At 35.6% G+C, this 20,065-nt stretch overlaps 1 protein-coding gene across 3 annotated transcripts in view; it reads left to right on the top strand.

Moving 5' to 3' along the window:
- The window catches only part of CAMKMT (calmodulin-lysine N-methyltransferase), a 211,955-nt gene that overhangs the window by 14,067 nt on the left and 177,823 nt on the right, over positions 1-20,065 (top strand). For all 3 annotated transcript variants that reach the window (XM_039697840.1, XM_039697838.1, XM_039697839.1), the window contains exon 3: positions 1,046-1,110. In XM_039697840.1, coding sequence (XP_039553774.1) covers positions 1,046-1,110 — 65 coding nt within the window. The remainder of the gene's footprint in view (positions 1-1,045; positions 1,111-20,065) is intronic.

Here is a 20,065-nt window from a genome sequence, read left to right as displayed (position 1 = left end):
GAAGCTATAAATAGTAGGTTTTTCACAATAAATATGTAATTTCATGTTTGCAAAATGATTGATTTTTTTTTTTCCATTCTCACAGCAGTCTTTCTTCAGGAAAGAACAGTTGAGAGAGTGAGAACTAATTTTGTAGGTGCTAAAATTATTGGATTTATTACTTTTTTTTTTCTAGTATTTCAAATTAGTGTGTTCCCAAACAGCCTTAGAAGCTATATTTGGATTATTAAAACACTGTATTTTCATATTTTGCTGCCTTTCTGAATGCCTTCTAGATTTCCTTTAATGCATTTGTGAAACAGCTGTGTGATCTCAGTGTTGTCAAGTGTGAGACTAATATTTTGTTCATTTTCGGCTTAGATTAGTTTGGAATATTTAAAACAAGATTAGATGCTTTTTTATGTGTGTACCACTGCACATTTGGGGGCAAATCTTAGGTAAATTTTTAATTGGTTTTAGTGGTTATTCTTTCTACTGCTGTCAGTGTTTTGCTCACTGCATTCTAAAATTTGCATGTGGTGTATGAAATTTAGGTAATTAACTTATTATTCCCACTTTTGAATATTTATTTCACATGGGTTATGCAAATATAAAACAAAAAAAAATGCAATTCAGTGAACACATTAATTTGCATTAACTTAATTAAGTCTTCTTGATTTTGTGGGAGAAAACAGGAATGTGGCTGCTGTTAAAAAATATTTTATGTATTTTCCCTTTCAAAGAAATCGATTTACCAAAGTTCCTCCTTTTCTCTATGTAACTTCCACAACTAAATAAAAATGGATGCTCCTTGGTAATGTTTTCCTCCTGATAGTAGTTTGTGAGAAACACATTTCTCCTGATTCATGGATTTCAGTGCTGGGACTTTGAAGACTGGCAGTTGTCCCCTTGTTTTCCCCCTGGTGGCTACAGCAGTATCTATTTGCTGCTTCACTGTGAAAGGGAGTGGTGAGAAGCAAATGCATACAGTAAATCTCTTTTTTGAAGATGGGGTTTTTTTGATGGTTTATGTATCAGTAAAGTCACTTTTTTTGTTTTCTTTCAGATTTCACAATGGCCTCTTAAATGTTAAAGATGTTCTTACAAGTTTTGACAACACGGGGAATGTCTGTAAGTCATTGTTTATTTAAGTACAGTACTATGTTGATAAGTCTAACTGCACCAATATAAAACATTTCTGTATGAGCCCTCAATAACCATTTCATTTAGCTGGGAAACTCCATTACTGTGGTCAGGGTTACCGTAGCATTACAGTTTCATGTAGCACCATTGTTTTTGTTGGATACACCCTTAAGTTCTCCCACTGCAGGTTATTTTTGGTTGTGGCTGTGGTGGGAACATTAGAGCAACTGGACTGGAGTGGATAAAACATTAGTTTAGCTCATTGATTTCTGTTGGCCACGGGCCAGCAGTGGCTGTGTAAGGAGCAGCAGTGAAGGAACATGGGAAGCAATCAGGGGTAGTCTAGCTTGGAGAGAACAAACTTGAACCAGAGAAACACAAAAGAAAGCACTCTCAGTCAAGTTGTGAAATTCCTCCCTATAGAATATTTTGGATCCTAAAACATGAAATAAATTCAAAAAAGGGGAATAATTTTGCAAGAAAAATGTACTGTGACTATTGAATATACAGACATCACTTAATGGCTTAGGAAGTGCTGGGTGTTAGGAGAATTAATGGGGCAGTGGGATGATATGTTTGTCCTGATCTTTCACTCTTGCCTAAGCATCAGTTACTGGCTGCATTAACCTGAGGCAAGATGAACTCTAAGTGGGCCATCAATGTCTGACCCAGTATGGCTCTGCTTCAGTATACTTATTAATAAAATTATCTATGCTATTAATGGACTTGAATTATCAAATTGTGGTAGGTGGTGGAAACAAAGCTGAGCCAACAGCAAAATATTTTTGATGTGATGAGTAATTACTATTATATAATTAACATTTAGAGATACACATATAATTGTTGTTTGGTTATTCTGCCTTATCTTTCAGGTTGATTTGTTTGTTTTCAAAGAAGTAAACTGATAGAATAAAGTTGGTAAAGTTGCCAGATATTCAAGAAATATACACATATTTCCCCCTCCTTATCAAGCCAGTGATATAGAAACTGTTTTGATATATATATATTTTATCTCAAAATTCCAGTCTTAGTATTCCAAAGCTATGTTTAAATAAACATCAGTTCATTATATAACAACTTAAGCGTTTATTTTGAACAGCAGAGGAAATACTTTCTGTGTGTGTGTGTCTAAAAGTGCTTCAGGTAAAGAATCAAGACAGTATAATATGATAACACGATTTCTTGTTCTTTGTGTGGGTACTGAGTTTCTGCTCAATCTACACAGATTTCCTTGTTAACCCAAAGAATTTAATCTGCTAAAGTTCTCATATGCTTTCCTATTGATAGATGTGTTGTCAGCTCTTCTTCCAGTATTTCAGCTACTTTTTTATTTCTTGCAGATGGTAGAACAAGACTTGCACTCTAATAGGCACACCTCCAGTGCTAACACAGGAGTAATATGACATTTGTGGTTCTCACCGTTTCTCTGTTTATACAAAGATTCACATTTGTCCTTTTGGATTCAGAACTGCTTTGAGGTTCATGCCGTGCTATTATATAGTGTTTGCCAAGTCATTTCCAGATTCACCGCTTCCCTATTTTTAAATGTCTTTGTCTGTAAGTGTTTGTATGGATCTACATATTACTGAATTATGCCAGTTTTACTATGCACTCTAGATTACACTCTATTAGCATAACTGTAAAATTATTATCTCTGGCAGCATGCAGTACTGGCTTGGAGTGTAATAATCACACTTTTTTGCCACCACCTGTATGGAGTAGATGTTCTCAGTATCCAAGGCAGAATAACTACGTGCCTGTCACACTGTCGTAGTGAAGTTCTCCCAGTCATGTGTTCAGTGAGCTGCTCTATTTGGGTCATAACTGGTGGAATTTCTGTGTACTCCCATTATCCCTTAATTCAAATTGGGTCTTTTTTTGATCTTTTCCTGTATATTTCTTGACTCTTTGTGTTAACCCACTGTGGAAATGATGAAGGTGTTGTGTTGCCTCCTTTTACCCCCAGAGGTAACTACTGTTATCTTTCTAAAATTAGGTTGACTGTTTTTTGTAATTTCTGTAGTGTTCTACAAGAACTTTTTATTATCAAATCATAGTGTACTCAAAAAACCCTCAGATATTTATGAAATGGTCTTTGACAGTATCAGATTATTTCTCCTAATATCTAATACTAGTGGAGCTAGCCAGAACTCAATGTGCTATCACAACAGTGTGCTCTGTGAGGGGGATTCTACTGAATAATTAGAGAATTCAGTGTTCTCTTGGGGCACACTGCATAGCTAGCATTTTTTTACTGGCCATTGAAATTCACTTAAATGAAGTTTAAGTTTTAATGACTTGGACTAAGTTACCACCAAACAAGGAAATTTTATAGTGTTCTGGGTGTTTGTTTTGGATGCCATACTGAATATTTATCAGCAAGATTAATGTTTTTTCTAGAAGTTAGTAGATTATGAAATAATTTTGTATGAAACAGATTAGCCTTTGTAAAAACTTCATTTTGTTTTGAAACACAATCATTTGTTTAAAATAACATGGATTTTGTAGTTTGGGGGGAGTTTTTTTGTTTATCCCAGTAAGTACTTTCTGTTAAAACAAGCTCTTTCAGGGAGTGTTTCTATGACCTTTCTGGTTCCCATGCTGATCTCTGTGCTTATGGTCTTTGACAGCCACATCACTGTATACCATCAAAAGAAAAGTGGTAGAGCAGACACCAGTTACTACCACTGTCTCTATACTCCCAGTAGGTATCAACTCAGTACAAGATGTGCCACTAGCTGGCAGCATTATATAAAATATCAATAAGCAGCTTTTGAGGAGTACTTGTGATTGCTTCCAAAAATGCTGCCTTATACCAGAAAGACTTCTGGATAAAAGGGGAGCCAGCTGCAGTAGCTGTCAGTGGTGTATTGCAGGGTCCCAATTGTTAACTTTGAAAATTGCCTCTGCACAAAGGCTCGTTCAAATTTTGTATTTGTATACCTATGCTTGTATTCTGTCTTTTGAAAAAAGATTTCTGAAGATGCATTTGCGCTGTAGGATTGCCATTGTGAATGAAAATTCACATTACAAGTTGCAGTGGGTTTTCACATTCTCAGAAAAATGTGGAATTTTTTTCTCTCTGCTCATCCTTTGTGGGAGAGTGGTTTCCACATGAAAACTCTAAATGAATTCTCCACACAGACAGGATGCAGTGCTAAATGTACTCCCTTCAACTTTAATTCTATGCATAAACAGGAGGCAGGGAAAAGAGGACTGTAATGAAGGAAAGGATCAGTCTGTTTGTTTTAGACAACAGTATGCCATCTGTTAAAAAGAGGGTACAAGCTGACACCATCTCTAGTCCTGAGACAGTCCTTTAAAGAACTGATGGATCCCAGGCAGAACGTTTGGTGGTGGCATTATGTGGTAGCATCAGCTGGTCCCTGGAACCACGTGCCACACTCATCCTGGCAGAAGAAATTGTCCAAAAATTAAGGAACATTGTGCAAGGGTGGGCTTTTGAGAGTGTCTCCTTGCCTTGCCTTTCCAAGTGGGAGAAGGCAGTTACAACTGAAGTGCTTATGACTCTATCCCAGAAGTAATCATTGCAGATTATGTAAACATTAAGTGAAATGATTGGGGCCAAAATAGAAACCTCTTTACTATTTGCCCCCAGTCTAAGCAAGCTACAGGCTGTGTAAAGGAGAATTTTAATAAGTGAAATACAGTGTATTTTTGAATGTTCATCTAGCATATTTTTGTCTGATGTTATCACAGAAACAAGATATTCCAGAATGCTCAAGTAGTATAAAATTGAAACTATACTCTATGTAATAGAAAAACAGTTTCTTGTAACTGCACATAGCGTTAGTTAATAATTTCATTTTCAAGAAACAACGTGTTCAACACATACTCATTTTATTTTCTCCTTTGCTGAGTGTACAATTATGTTTTGAAATGAAAAGAGCAGCAGAGGGTGCTACAGTTACAGAGCTGCCCAGGCACACACTCCAAAATTGTTGCTCCTGTAGGCAAGTAGACCCTGTAAACACTTAAGCTTTTCATTTGGGATAGATGCAAATAGGATAATTTTAAATTCTGTTGCCTCTGTTTATAGAGGAAAACAGGTAATCTATGTGAAATCCAGGAAAAGTAGAATTATATACTCACTTATTTCTTGACTTTTTATTTTAATAGTTTAGTTGGTGGAAAATATTACATAGTTTCATGAAAACATAGTGTCTGGATATAGCTAGTGTTACAAAATACTTACTCAACATCTTTAGAACTGTTTTTGTTTATGTTAATTTTACATTTGGAAGTTCTAGTCTCTGCAACAAGCTTTTTTGGAAAAATTTGTTGTTTGTGGATGGGTTTTTTTATACGTTTCCAAAATAAATAGGGTAGCTAAACTGAAGAATATTTTTGCCTTTCATATAATATTTTTCATGAAAATAATATAACAGAATGATTTTTTTCTTACTTTCAAGTTTCCATTGAGGTGTTTTGGAAACACAAATCAAGAATGAAACAAACTATTTTTCCTCTGTTTAGTTTTCACTTTTTTTCAGTTTATAGTAATTTTAAAATGATATTTAAAACTGGTAATTATGCAACTTTGTTTAAAATTTACTTAAGAAAAATATTTAAAAATTTTCTTTAAGACAAAGAACCTTTTCTTCTTTACTCCATTCTCGCAAATAACTAAAGCAAGAAGGATATCTTCTTTTTGGTAGTATATGAGGATGAGTTTAGAGAGCTACTTGTTTCTTCAGAGCTGTCTTCTGTCTTTCTTCTGTCTGCCTCAGATATGTGCACTCCTCAATGGGAAATGATGGCAGCTACTGAGTGACCATGCTTGGAAAGATAGATGCCATAAAATTACCTGGGGACACTCACCAGATGACATCCTTTATGGCAGCAGAGGCACTCCTGTATTGCATGGAGTATTACCTGGAATCAACCAGGGAGCAGAGTGCAGTTTTCAGATGCTGCTGTTGAAGTTTCCCCCATTGTTTTGAGTAAACATCTGGTGATAGTGGTGAAAAACCTGCCAGCTGGAATATGCTTCCTGCCTCTCCATGCCTCTGTCAGTATTCTCACCTTAAGAAACTGCCACCTGTTGTCCTATGAGCCTTCTCTCATTCCTCTGGTGTGGCAGTTTGAAATTATTTATCGTGTCAGAACCTCAAAGCCCCTTGGAAGTCTTCAACAAAAAATAAATTGTCTGGAAGAGTGTTTGAATAGCAACGATACGTGTCGTTTTGAATGAAATATTGTATTTATGATACCTACAATTTACTATTCACTATGCAGCTTCCTTTTAAATAAAACATTTCATGATCAGGGTTAAGAAAAAACAGCTGTTTCCTCCCTCCCTCCTTCATCCAATTCACTTCAATGATTCAGTTTACAGCATCATCCCAAGCAGTCACGTTGACATAACCGACAGAAGGCATATGGAATGGAGCAGAAAATAAGTATTTGGAGAGAAGCAGGCACCTTTTAAATTACTCTTGCTACCAGAATTGTTTTTATGAGGTTGTTCTCTGATGGAACATCAGTGAATTTGTCTAAGTACTGTCCTGAAATATTCAACTTTTCCCCACTTACTAAATCTTCTGTTTATCAGGAACCTGTGTGTGAAAAGAGAAGTTATAACTGTGGTCAGTTTCCCTTTCCTCTAAAGTACTTTTTTCCTACTATGTGTTCCAAACATCATCTGTCTTCGTGCCTCTACTTTCAAGCATGGCACCAGCTTAGAGAAGTGGGAGGTGAAGAAGCCCAGTTCAGCCCTTCTGAGTACCCTCTTTCTTGCTGGGTCAGATTGAAGTTTTTGTAGGAACTGGTTCTCCTGTTCAGGTTATTCCAATGAGAACCTTTTGGTAAAAATACGTGAATCTCTCAGAGCAACTACAGTTACTTTTCTGTGTTGCTGAACAGTTTTTTGTACCTTGGCACTCTGATTAGCTATGTTTTGGCATCATCTGTTGTCTTAATCTTTAAAAAGTAGTTGGCATTAGTAGGTTTCTAAGTGTACTACTCATGCTAATCTTCTACGATGTGAAGTATTTTTGAAAGTATTCCATGTATTCTCAATGGATTACCATGAGAAATTGGATCTTTTGATTTACATTAATTAAAATTATGAAGATACAGTATAACACCTTAAAGTAGGTTGGTAGAAGGAAAGTATGAATGATTTTAATTAATTTTATGGGGTTTACTTCTGCTTTAGTTAGCTTAGTCACCTCTTTAATTGAGATAGGGCAGGATAACAATGGTAAGCATCCCTTTAACTTCTGATGTGCTATTAATTCAGTTTAGTCTTTTAATACATTTTAAAGTATTCTCTAAAAATATTTCCAGTTTGAGCATGATTGAAGTAAATAGTTTCAAATGAGCTTGATGTGCACTGGTTTGTTGCCATTTGTGTGGAACTTGCTTGCTTCTTTGTAATCATTCTTTTTGTTCTCACAATTCCTTTCACTTGCCACTTTATAGCCATGCTTTCAGTGCTGCTTATTTTTCAGTCTGGAGTATCTCCCTTCTGTTTGATACCACCACGTGATGCTGGTGGTTTCAGACATGCACATCAGATGGGGCATTTCTCTGTACTGTATTATAGTCCCATCAGTGGCTGAAGTGTGGAGCTAGCAAGGGCAGTCCTTGTTATTTGTTTTCTCTATACAAATGCAGCTGAAATAATATGCATAACTTGAACCTTGTTTTGGTTTTGTTTCAGGTTTGGTTTGGTTTAGAGAACCTTTCAAAAGTTACACTGTATTTAATTTTTAAAAATCACATTCAAATGGATCAACTCATCTTCTTTTGAAAATGTCACAGTGAAAGGTTTCAATTAAATTTAACACCAATTTCTAAAATTGTATTAAAGAACCCCTACTTTGAGTAAAATATTTCTGGAAATGAGAATTTGAAACCTTTGGTGAATATATCCATTTGAAATGTTTTGTCTGATGGTAGTTCTGACTGAAAAATATGATGAAAACTAATCTACATGGCAGTGACCACATGAAAATTCAATGTAGATCTAGTATTCATGCACTTAGCTTGATAAATTAAATACTGTTTTTGAGAGTATGTACATTTAAATTAAATTATATCAGGTTTAAGCTATTCTTTAAAAAATATTTTTCAATAATATGGAAATATATTTCAGAAATATAAAGAACTAATTTTTGGTAAACATAGTGGATTAAAAGTCCCTCCTAAACAAATGTTTTTGTAAACAGAAAATGTGTGAGGAATAACTGCATGTTTGTTGGAATTACTGAAGTCCAGCCTTGTGGTTTTTAATTAAGACTGCAGCCCACCTGCAAAAGGTGTTAGTGACTATCCCAAAAACAATGATTACAACATACTGGTTCTAGTGATGGTGATTTCACATCTACTCTCCTTAGTGGTAGAAAATATCTCCACGTATCTAATGAGGAGATATTTTTTTTTACTAAAGCTTAAACTTATTACTGGTTTGGTCCTTGGCAAAACTGAAATTTTCTTTTGCAATAGGTTTTTGGGGATATTAAATCATCATATGGCCTTGCCCATATCTTCTTTTACTTACGTCCAGAAGCCAAATTTTATCATGGTTTCTTAATCTGCAGTTTTTGTTAGGATCTGACTTTTCTTTAGACTCCATACATTTGGTTTGTATCTTTCTTGAAGAGTGTTTGTCAACTCTGGGCATAGTATTCCAGTTGAGACTTCTATAATGCTAAGTAAACCAGGACATTTTGTATTTTACAGCCTGTAATCCCAATATTGAATTTTCCTCTTACAACAGCATGACTTTGACTTCTGTTGAACTGTTGACTTGCCATAAAATCCTGGTCCTCTTCAGAAGGAATCAGTTATTCCTGACTGTGTATTTATGTAGCAGATTATTTATACCCAATTTTAATACCTGGTGTTGGTCCCTGTTGAACAGACTTCTCCCAGTTCATTGCTTTTATCCTTTGAAACTTGTCTTTCTACTTCCTTCTAAAATTGATAAATTGCTAATGTAATAGGCACATTCCTTTAGATGATCAATGAAAACACAGAACAGAGCACAGTCTGGTGCAGGCATTTATGGAAAGTCCACCTGTTAAATTCACCTGCTTTTATAGCAAATCATTGAGAGTTATTCCCATTATTCTCCACAGTCAGATTCTTCATCCATTTAACCAAATTTTATTTAGCCTGTTTCTTATGAAATTGGCAAAAGACTTTTTGAAGTTTTGATACAAGACATCTACTCCTTCTGCCCTATAAACAGGCCACTTATCTTGTTCCTCTAGTGGATGGTTTTTTAATTAAAATCTGTAATTTATTTTTTATTGTTATACTTTATCATGGAATATGCAACAAAAGGGTGAAAAACATGAATCTGTTTCAAGTTTTTAATTATGTGAAGATGAGGAGAGGTTGAATTGAATGAAACATTATACTTAATTATAGAATGTATAATTGTCTTATGCACTGAAAGCCACCTGATGATTCTCTGCCTTACAATTTCATTCATTCTCTGAAAGCTGTTATTTTAACTATTTATACTACAGCTTTTATGCATAGCTCTGTCTTATAGTTCTTTGGTGTCCTGAAGGAGAACTGCTGCTACTCTGAGCTATGTACTGGTTTTGTGACAAGTTTGGTAATCTAGCAAAAATTAGTATAGGATTGTAAAAGTCATCTACCCTAATACCCTTTATTTCCCATCTCCCTACTTTTGATAAGTGTTACAGAAAGTGAAATAATGCAAGGTTTGGGATTTTTAAAAATTATTCTGTTGTTTGGGGCCTTTTTGGTAATTTGGAAGTATTCAAATGCATTTGGGCCTCTTGCACTGGTGAAACAGAATTCTGTAATAATATTCAGGACTAAAAGGAAAGAAATTTTAGCCCATTACACCTTTTAATACCCACTCCTTGTCTATTGTATTTTTGTCAAACTGTGACCTATGCTTTGTGAATTAAGTTTACTTTCTTCTCATCTATTCTAGTACTGATTGAAGATGTGTTTCACTATCTGAGGAGGTTTTTTTACCAATTAATTTTTAGGTTCCCCTTTATACTTAGGCCAATTCCCATATTTTAAGGCAGTATTTGTTGTCAGGTTTAAATTTGTGGTTTATATCAGCTCAGAAGATGATGCTGTAGTCCCCAAAGCACTCTTCTTATTCTTGATGAATCCATACAATATCACATTTGTGGAACAAATATTAGAGCCATTTTAGAGGCAGGAAATCTCCAAAGTCTCTATTTTTGTTACAGAGCTGTTCATGGTTAGAAGTGGGAGGCAGAACCAAGCCATCTTACAGTGGTGGTATGCAGAGAACCACCTGACTTCTAACCTTTCCCACATACAGCTTTATTGCAAGATCTTTCTTAAATTTACAGTGTTATATTTTCAGGAGTGCCTTCTCATATTAAATGCCACCCATTGGGGGTGTCAAAATAGAGTTTTGGGCATTGCTGAACTGGACTTTAGATCCTCTGACAAGAAGATTTTGTCTTCTTTCAGGTAGGGAGGCCTTTCTACACACTTAGTGGCATGGCTTGGAATTCACCACAGCTGACATTCCAAGACTTGTGTGACATTAACACTCCCTCTCTTTGTAATTTCAGTTCAACTTGATGCATTCACAATCTTAAATCCTTTCCTTTATTTAGATGCTTCATCTGTGTCTGTTGAAAAGAATAGCAGGCGTGACTTTATTTTTTGGTTTGGTTAACCTTCTATGAGGTAGCTGCAGATTTTATGTAGAATTTATGTAGTTTCAGACATGAGTCTAATGATTATAACACTTAGAAGGTAGTTTCATGAAGGTAGGGTCAGTCATCACACCTGAGCAGCAAAGAGAATGGGCTCAGAGCTTTTATGTGCTCACTTACTGGAGCTCCTTTTGGACAGTAAAACAAGAAACAATATTACTAAATGTATTGGGTAATCCCTCATAACAGTGTGTCAGAAAAAACCCCACTGCAATCTGCCTGAAAGTACGAATTTAGAATGTGAAGACAGTAGCCTACCTCACCATAAGCTCATTCCATAAAATTTACCTATCACACAGCTGAAACACTGTACTATCTTAAGCCATTTTACAAATCAGCACCTTAGTATAAATTCAGTCAGGCTAAAAATACTGGAATGTCTTCATAATAAAACATAACAGGACAAAACACCTTGTATACAGGGTCCTTATTTTTGCTGCATTTTGGTTATAATTTTTAAGTTGTGGCAATTTGAAGCAATTTGTAGGTTTACTTACTATTTAATTGGACATTCCCAAAGTAGAAAATACTAATTCCTTTTGTTTGTGTGGTTAAAGACTCTGCTAAAAATGAGCTTATCCAGATAAACAGAGGGGGTTTTATTACTAGTAAGAATTAATTTGATAATTTTGTCCACAGCCATAATCTGCTTTTAAAATCATGCATTATATTTTCTGTGGAAGACTAACTAAGATAAATTCCCTATGAGAAAGGGATGTGCAGCTGCTCATCTGCTGTGGGAGAAGCTTACTTACTGACAGGTGAATCTGAGTCCATTTTATGATTATTTCCTAGGTTAAAGTAACAGAAGAAGATTCTTAATCTTAGATTGTCTCAGAAAATATATTTATGTAGGTGGATTTTGGCTGGTTTTGATTTGATTAGAGCAGTTATTTCTTAAACAGCAGTGAACTGTCAGTATTTATGTACTGTAATGTTTCTCCCTTTGCCAGCTGAGATTAGCAGGCATTGCTTTCAAATCCACACCTGTGAGAAAGTGCTGAAACCAAAAGTCAACTATTTATATAAAATAACTCATTCCAGGCCAGAGGATTAATTATATTGATTAATAACAAGGACTGTGTTTGTTGCTGGTTTTGGATGTTTGTATCTGGTTTTAGATTAATAATAATAATTGAAAAAATTGAAAATTCACAGGTCAAAGGTACAAACCAAAGCTTGCATTGAATATTTTTCTTTTGGGTTTTTTTTTTTCATAGGACATTTGTCACTTTCTTGAGCTGTGTTTAAATTTCATAAAACACAGCTTTTATTGTTTTTCCTAAAGAAACTCTGACATATAGCTATCAAGCTAAGAACTTATGAATTTTAAAAACAAATGCATGCAGCAATTTAATTATTCTTTGCTATATGTAGGCACACTCTTGAGGAATTTTGTAACTTTTCTCATGAAGAAGCTGACTTTTTACTTACCATGAAGTTGAGCATTAAAATCTGAACAACTTTGTAAGCCTTGACTTAAAAGTAATTACAGTAGCAGTAGCAAACGAAAACGAAACAGCTTACAAAGTTTTTAAGCTGCATTTTTAAGCTACTCAGAAATGCAGTAGGACCCACAAAATGTTAAAGATACACAGGAATAAAATAGTCATGCAGGTTTGGCATTTAAAAATGGAGATATCTGTATTTTTTAAACAGACAGTAAAATATATTGTCTTTGAATATACATAATTTAAAGAAATAAAAACAAACAGGTATTCACTAAGACAATAGAATCATATGAATCAAAGCAGAGATGGACAACTTTTGGAAGCCCTCCAAATAATGTCTTCTAATTTGTTTGATCAACGAAAATTCTTATTGAATTATTTTCCTTGTTTTCAAAGTACCTGTTGAAAATAAGTATTTCTCTTTCCAATTCCCATTGAGTTTTCCTGTTCCAGAGATAGAAATATGCTTTGATACCTAGCACTGAAAAAAACTTAAATTATAGTAGAGGTATTGAATATATTTTCAAGATCATCTACTTAGCAGATACTTCATTCACTGCAATCTTTGTTGTAACTCATAAATGCTTCACAATGTAAATGCTTGCATAGTGCAGGAGCCAGTTGCACATCTCCCATGTTAATCTCCAGAAGTTATAATACCTCACACTTTCCATTGGCATGTAAACGTAATGATGATAGCAATCAACATATATAATATAGATTTTCAAATACTTAATTTTGTTGACAGTAGGTACAGCATGCCAATATAGATAATTTCAGACAAATAAAAATTGGTGGAGGTAATCTAAGTGATTTAAGTTGTTGTGACTGTGATTCTTTCAAAAATTTATTTCCTCATAATTACTGTAGTGTTTCCTTTTGAATATTCTCTTTATGTGCTCTTCAGAAAATGATATGGTAAATATTTTGTGTTGAAGTACACATTTTATGGTGTGTTGGGAAAAGTGATAGCCTAAGAGAAAAGAGAGATATGCCAATTAATTCTGGAACGCTTCTCTAAGATCAGATTGAACTGCTGATGAGTGAGAATAATTAATAAAAATTCTGTGTTTTCATATTGTGAAATATATTTCATGTGTTTTCAATTGTTTCTTAGCTTTATTTTTTCTTTTTTAGAATAAACAAGTTTTTCTATCTTTGGCATTGAAAGGGCTTTGTTGTAATAGTTGGATGTGAACTATCAAAAAGAAGTAGGCAGAAAACTGGAAATGATGAGTCCAGTTATCATAGAATGGTGTGAGTTGGAAGGGATCTTAAAGACCATCCAGTTCCAACCCTTCTGCCATGGGCAGGGACACATTGCACCAGACTAGTTTTTTTTCTTCCTAGTATCTAATCTCAACCTGCCCTCTGCTGATTTAAAGCCATTCCTCCTTGTCCTATCGTTATATGCCTTTGTCCAAAGTCCCTCTCCAGCTCTCTTGTAGGTCCCTTTAAGTATTAGAAAGCTTCTATAAAGTCTCCCCGAAGCCTTCTCTTCTCCAGGCTGACCAACCCCAACTCTCTCAGCCTGTCTTCATACGAGAGGTGCTCCAGCCCTATAAGCATTTTGGTGGCCTCCTCTGGACTCTGTCCAGCAGGTCCAGGTCTCTCCTGTGCTGGGCCCCCAGGGCTGGATGCAGGTTCCAGGTCTCAGCAGAGCAGAGGGGCAGAATCCCCTCCCTGGCCCTGCTGCCCACGCTGCTTTGGATGCAGCCCAGGACACATTTGGCTGCCTGGGCTGTGAGTGCACATTTCCAGCTCATGTGCAGCTCTTACCCAGCAGCACCCCCACTTCCTTCTCCCCAGGGCTGCTCTGAGTCAGTTCTCAGTTCCACTTGTATTTGTGCCTGGGTTTGCCCTACCCCAGGTGCAGCAGCTTGCCTCGGCCTGACCTTATTTCCACGGTTATTCCTGTTAGATACTTTCACAAATCAAAACATTTAAATACAGGGATTTGATTTGTAGCTACAAAATATTTCTTATTCTGCAATTACGGACATGTGTGCTGCTCAGAAGAGATTAGTCTATGATTTAAAATCAGTCTAATTGGCATGGAGTTCTTAATGTGTATGTATATAGATATATAGAGCTGTTACACATAATTCTATATGTTCACATTATATATATGGAGAAGAAAACCTGGTTTTTTAACAAGGTGTTTTTTATTAAGATATTGTCAGAGATTTATTTTGCCTGACAGCTTACTTTGACCCTGCCTGAAATAGGATCTTATTGGTGACATAATTATTGTAAGATCATGAAAGTAGAACTGTAATGTGCCATCTTTCCCCAAATGTTTGAAAGCATTGTCAGCTTTTGAATTACTGTCATATTTTTTCAATTGTTTTTAGTACAAGTCAAATTTGACTTGCCTTAGTAATATAAAGAATCTCATTGTCTTCAGCAAGGCTTGTCAAATGAATCAGAAACATTGTCTTCCCTTTAAAATTGATTAAAAAAATCCCCCCAAATTATTTTAATTTGAATGAGGTGAGAATCTAGTAACTATTGAAATGTTTTCTATGCTGAATAATAAGGAGCGTGATAATTGAAACTTGGCATAGAAATGAGTAGCAAATTTTACTCTTCCTCCTCTTTTTGAATTGGCAATTTGAATGTTGCATAAAGTAGTTACCGAAACACACTTAGTACTTGATATTCCAAAAGTACAGTTCAAAAAAAGAATAAGTAATACAGGTAAGGTGTTTTATATATATATATATATGCTTTAATGTAATCTATTTCATATTTTATAGATCCATGTATTATAAGTTGTATGTGTGTATATATATGTGTATGTGTGTGTAAACTTGTAGAATTTGTAGATTTCGTCTGTATATGAAACAATTTGAAGGATGGTGGCAGGTACTGCCACAGTTGTTTGCCTTTAATATTTTAATTTTTTTTTTCCTACCAAAAATGTAATAGCTGAGGTATAGGGAAAAGATTCATGTTGCTTTCTGATGCTAAGAGACGGTTGCAGGAGGGAGTGGGAATAACACTGACACTGGTAACCAAGTGTCAGAAGACAAGGAGAATTTATGGGAGGAGAATGAGTGGCAGAGTAATGGCGGGGCAGGAAGGAGAATTGGAAATAGACATATTGGATTAATTTTCTTCCAAGAGATAAACCAGATTGGCCAGAGAGGAGCCTGTATGAAATCACAATGAATCAGATTAATGCATCCTGAGACTAACTGGGCTGAGACTAGAAGTAAGAGTTAGAAAGGAAGCAATGATAGCTCAGTTTTAAGGGGGCTGGAGAGAAGTAATGGGTGCCCCAGAAAATGTTTCCTACAGGGCCAGCAAAAGAACTCTATTTCCAGAGATCTCTCTGATCCCTTCCTTGGCCTGCTCAGGTGAAATATGTATTTCATTCTTTTTAACTGCTGATCTTTGTAGACTGCAGCAGTGTTTTAATTTACTTAATTTGTGTAATCGTAAAGAAATGTAAATTAATCCAAAAGTCACAATTCTGCTAACAACTTGTGGAGGAGCTGATAATCCAGATGATGGGATTTTTGATGTTTAAAAATAGTCACAGAAGTATGTTTTAATTTCAAGGCCTTTGCTTTACAAAATACACCATTTTGCCTGTGCAAGTGGAAATATCATGGTTTGTGCAGTTGCTTGGAGAGCAGATTTCCTCCTCCACCTGCCAGAAGGTTCTCGGTGATGACTGGCTCGTATGTTATTTATCTCAATGGCTGAGGTCTGATCTGCTGAGGCAAATCATGGCTGAAATGGTGATTTGCTTCAGCAAAAGCAGAAATGTCAAAAAAACCCCACCCAAAACAAACAAGAGGTTCTAGGTGCTTTAGACTCTTAAGACTTAGTGAATGTTTTTCATATTTCTGTGCTTCAGGGCTTCATCTAAAGAAGGCCTCATTCTGAATTCTGTCTATCCTCAGGTCACCACCATGTGCTGTAAGAAACATAATCAGCAAGGACTGTAAGGTGGAGGAATTGTTCTCTTAGGGGTGAATGCTTGGCTCTTTTTCATGTAAAGATACTGAAAACCAGACAATTAATAGCCTGCATATGGCTTTCTAACAAAAGCTAGAGAAGCCTGCTCGATTAAAAGGTAATTTCAGAAAGTAACAGAAGGATCTGTATTTAACTGAAGTGTGAGTATTGGTTATTTTATCACTAAATGGAAATTTGCCTCTAGTTCTGTGAACTAGAAGGAAGTGGTGTCCTCAGTGAAGTACAGTATATGGGAGCATTTAGTCACATGTTGCTTCCTAAGACAGGCAACACAGCTTTGTTAGGGGTGTAGCAGCATTTCCTAATTAATTTTGTAATTCCCAAAATTTGGCAACTCAGTGTTACTTTGAGGGAAATGCATGTTGTAATTCTATATACAAATTTGTACTATAATCATTTTATGCTTAGACTTCAGATCACAAACCCAAGAATCCTTCATGTGGAAAAGTAGTACTTGCTGAGATAACTGGCGTGCATAACATGTACTCAGAAACCATCCTATTTCTGAAATCCGTATTTTCATTTGTACGTCTAACCCTTACAATCTGAATCATCCTATGATTCATAATTCTGTTATGGTTTTATAGATAGACAGTAGTTTGTGGTGATAAAATTGCATGTAACAATCTAGCAGTTGGAGGTAAATTTCAGTAGCCTGGTGCAAGTCCAAAGAATATCTTAAAATCAAGATTGTGTCATTTGTTGTCAGTTTAAGAAGCTTTGAGTTTGTTGTGAATGGTCTTATGGACACTGATCAAACTTAGGCTTTACTGTTGCACAAAGCCTTAATTTAGTAAGCTCCTGACCAAGAAACATTCATAGTTTGTGGGATGAAAATAGTTTTATAGGGAATGCAAAAGCCATACACAAGCAAAGCAAAACAAGGAATTTCACTACTTCCCATGAGCAGGCAGGCGTTCAGCCATCTCCAGGGCCCCATCACACATAATGGTGAATTGGGTGATTGCTCCAAATGTCTCCACTCTTCCTCCACTCTTCTTCCTTCTTCTTCCTCCTTCTTCCTCCCACTTTATATACACTGAGCATGATGTCATGTGGTCTGGACTATCCCGTTAGTCAAATATGGAATATCCCTTTGGTCCCTTTTGACCCAAATATCCCTATTTGATTCACTTGTCCTGGTTGTGTCTCCTCCCAACCTCCCATACACCTCCCCATCCCATCACCAGTGTGACGGTACAAAAGGCAGAAAAGGCCTTGGCTCACCAATAACAAAAACATGTCTGTATTACCAATCCTGTCTCCAGCACAAATCCAAAATATAGCCCTGTACCAGCCACGGTGAAGAAACTGAACTCCACCTTAGCCCAAATCAGCAGTTTGGAATAGGTATGTAGTGAATACCAGGAACTGGTAAGCAATAGCAAAAAATTTTAAATGGGTGTTGAATGAGAACTTTATAAATCCTTTTTATCCTTGTAGCTAATTTTACAGTTAGACTCTTCAGTTTTATGAGACAAAGACATTGACCCCATTGTGAAACTAATAATGAAATTACTGATTTTTTTTTCTTTACCTTGATTATATATTGAATGTATAATCAATCTAATTATTATATAAACAGATCTTCTACAGGATCAGAGATCATAAACCTTTCTGTATCTCTGTTTGTCTATATGTGAGAGCAAGGACAAAGTATATACCAATCTAAAATTTAGCAAATGCAGTATGAATGACTTTTAGAAAGTACCAGTCTATTTTACAATGTATACACCAGGGTCTTAAACTCACCGCTGGGCCAAGCTAAAAAGGTAATGTCTGATTGTGATATTACTGCAAAACAAATGGTAGCATGCTACTCTGCTTGAAAACATAATGGCTTTATACTATAACCTTTTAACCCTGAAATGATGCTTGAGTGGACCTTAACTCCAAAGTGAACATGCCTGAGTAAATAAAACTGTGGTTTCACATAACAGAGAGATACATTTTTTAGATCCTTTGCCGATTATATTGTGTGAAGGTCAATCTTCTGCCCCATTTCTGAAAGTCGGGTCAGAATAGAGATTTTAGGGTCACTTCTTCAAGTATCTAAGCCATTATAATGCACTAATAGGCCCTGATAGCTCATTTTATAAGTTCTTAGCATTAAGCTGGACATTGTTTGGACTCATTTCAAATCCTGCATGTATCCTGCAGGGTTAATTAACATCTTTTTAAACTGATGTTTTTTGGTTATTTTGAATGAAAATGCTTTGGTTTAATTTTTCACTATCTTTTGCCATGTGTAAAGATACAAAAAATAATATTCAAGTAAGATCTGTATATTGCTGTGAAATTTAACTGTTTAATTTTTTTTTCCTAATTTAAACACATCAAGAGTACAGTGTCAAACATGCAGTGGGAGACAGTTGAATACCAATACAGAGCAGTTTGGAGCAGAAAATTTTACTCATACACTGCAACTATATTTTGCAGAGTGAAATTTCATGTCATTGTCTCCTGCTTTGTGTAAAATGCCTCTCTGTGTTACTTATGTAATTGCTATGAATCTGCTTGAAAGAATGCTGATATTAATTAATTAACAATTTAATTAGAATGATGAAGCAAATATGTAATTAGGAAACACATTTCAGTTTTCTACTGGGTAAACAGAAGCATATCAAAAAGGACATAATTAATTCAAATTGAAATAACTGTTTTTTGAGAAGAGTTGAGGACAATAAATTTGAAAGTAGTATAGAATGGATGAGATTGAGACAGAAAACCCACAAAATATCACTGCAAAGAGAAGCATGTTGACTTCAAAACCACAATTTAAAAGTCCCCCTAGTATTGGATACTTTTGAGAAAAACTTATTTTTAAGAAATGGAAGTAAACAAAGACAAGTAGTATATTTCAAAGAAGAGGAATGGTATTCATATTTGAAATTGTAAAACTATTCTTTCCTTCAAGAAGGGAATGCATTTTAACATGTATTTTTTCTCAGAGAAAATGTCTTTCCAAGAGGGTCTTCAAGAGTAGTTAGCAATTTTTTGGAAACAGCCTTGGCATCACCTCTCTCCACCTTCTGTCTGGACTAGGGTAAAACCTTAATTGTGCTACAAGCAGCAGCTCTCTAGTGTGTAGGGATTCAGGGTGCAGATTGAAGTTATACTGCTCATCAGCAGGTACATTAATTACTCTGTGCATCTGGAATGTTCTCTCACATTGTGGTTGCTTTTAGGTCTTGTAAGAAAGTCAGTATTTAGAAAGGTGGTTGGTATGTATTGCCTCAGCACTGTAAATTCACAGAGCTACTGCATCTTCAGATTGACCACTGTGAGGACTTCTTGTTTTGTGCTTCACATGGCAAAGAAGTGCTGGAGGTAAATTGTTATGGCAGGTGTCTCATAGTTATAATATTTAGTTATATAAAATATCATAGTTACAGTATTTTCTAATTTTTTCATGTAAATCATATATCATTCTTCATTAGTTTCACCATTTCTTATGCCTGCAATTACTTGTCAAACTGTTTTTGCTGCACTTCTATCTGTTTTTCTATTCTGCTTTCATTCCTTCAATATAAAGGGAGTCCTACTTACCTCATGTATGAGAAAGTTCCTTAGCTGAGCAAGAGAGCTGAGCTGTTCAGAAATAGTGCAATATGGTCATTCAAAAAATATGTTCTTGCTGTATGCATAGAGACAGTTCCAGAATAGTGCTTTTTGTGTGTAGGTAAATCCTAGGGTTCAATACTACTGAGCCTGCTGCAGTGGATGGCTGCAGTAGGCTCAGTGTCAAGCTTCTGAACGTACAGAAATAGCTGGTAATTTCACAGG

Source organism: Passer montanus, unplaced genomic scaffold (genome assembly GCF_014805655.1).
Source record: "Passer montanus isolate IOZ18808 unplaced genomic scaffold, ASM1480565v1 scaffold12, whole genome shotgun sequence".
Taxonomy (NCBI): Eukaryota; Metazoa; Chordata; class Aves; order Passeriformes; family Passeridae; genus Passer; species Passer montanus.
Note: the sequence above shows the minus strand (reverse complement) of the source record. Positions and strands in the feature narration are given on the sequence as shown.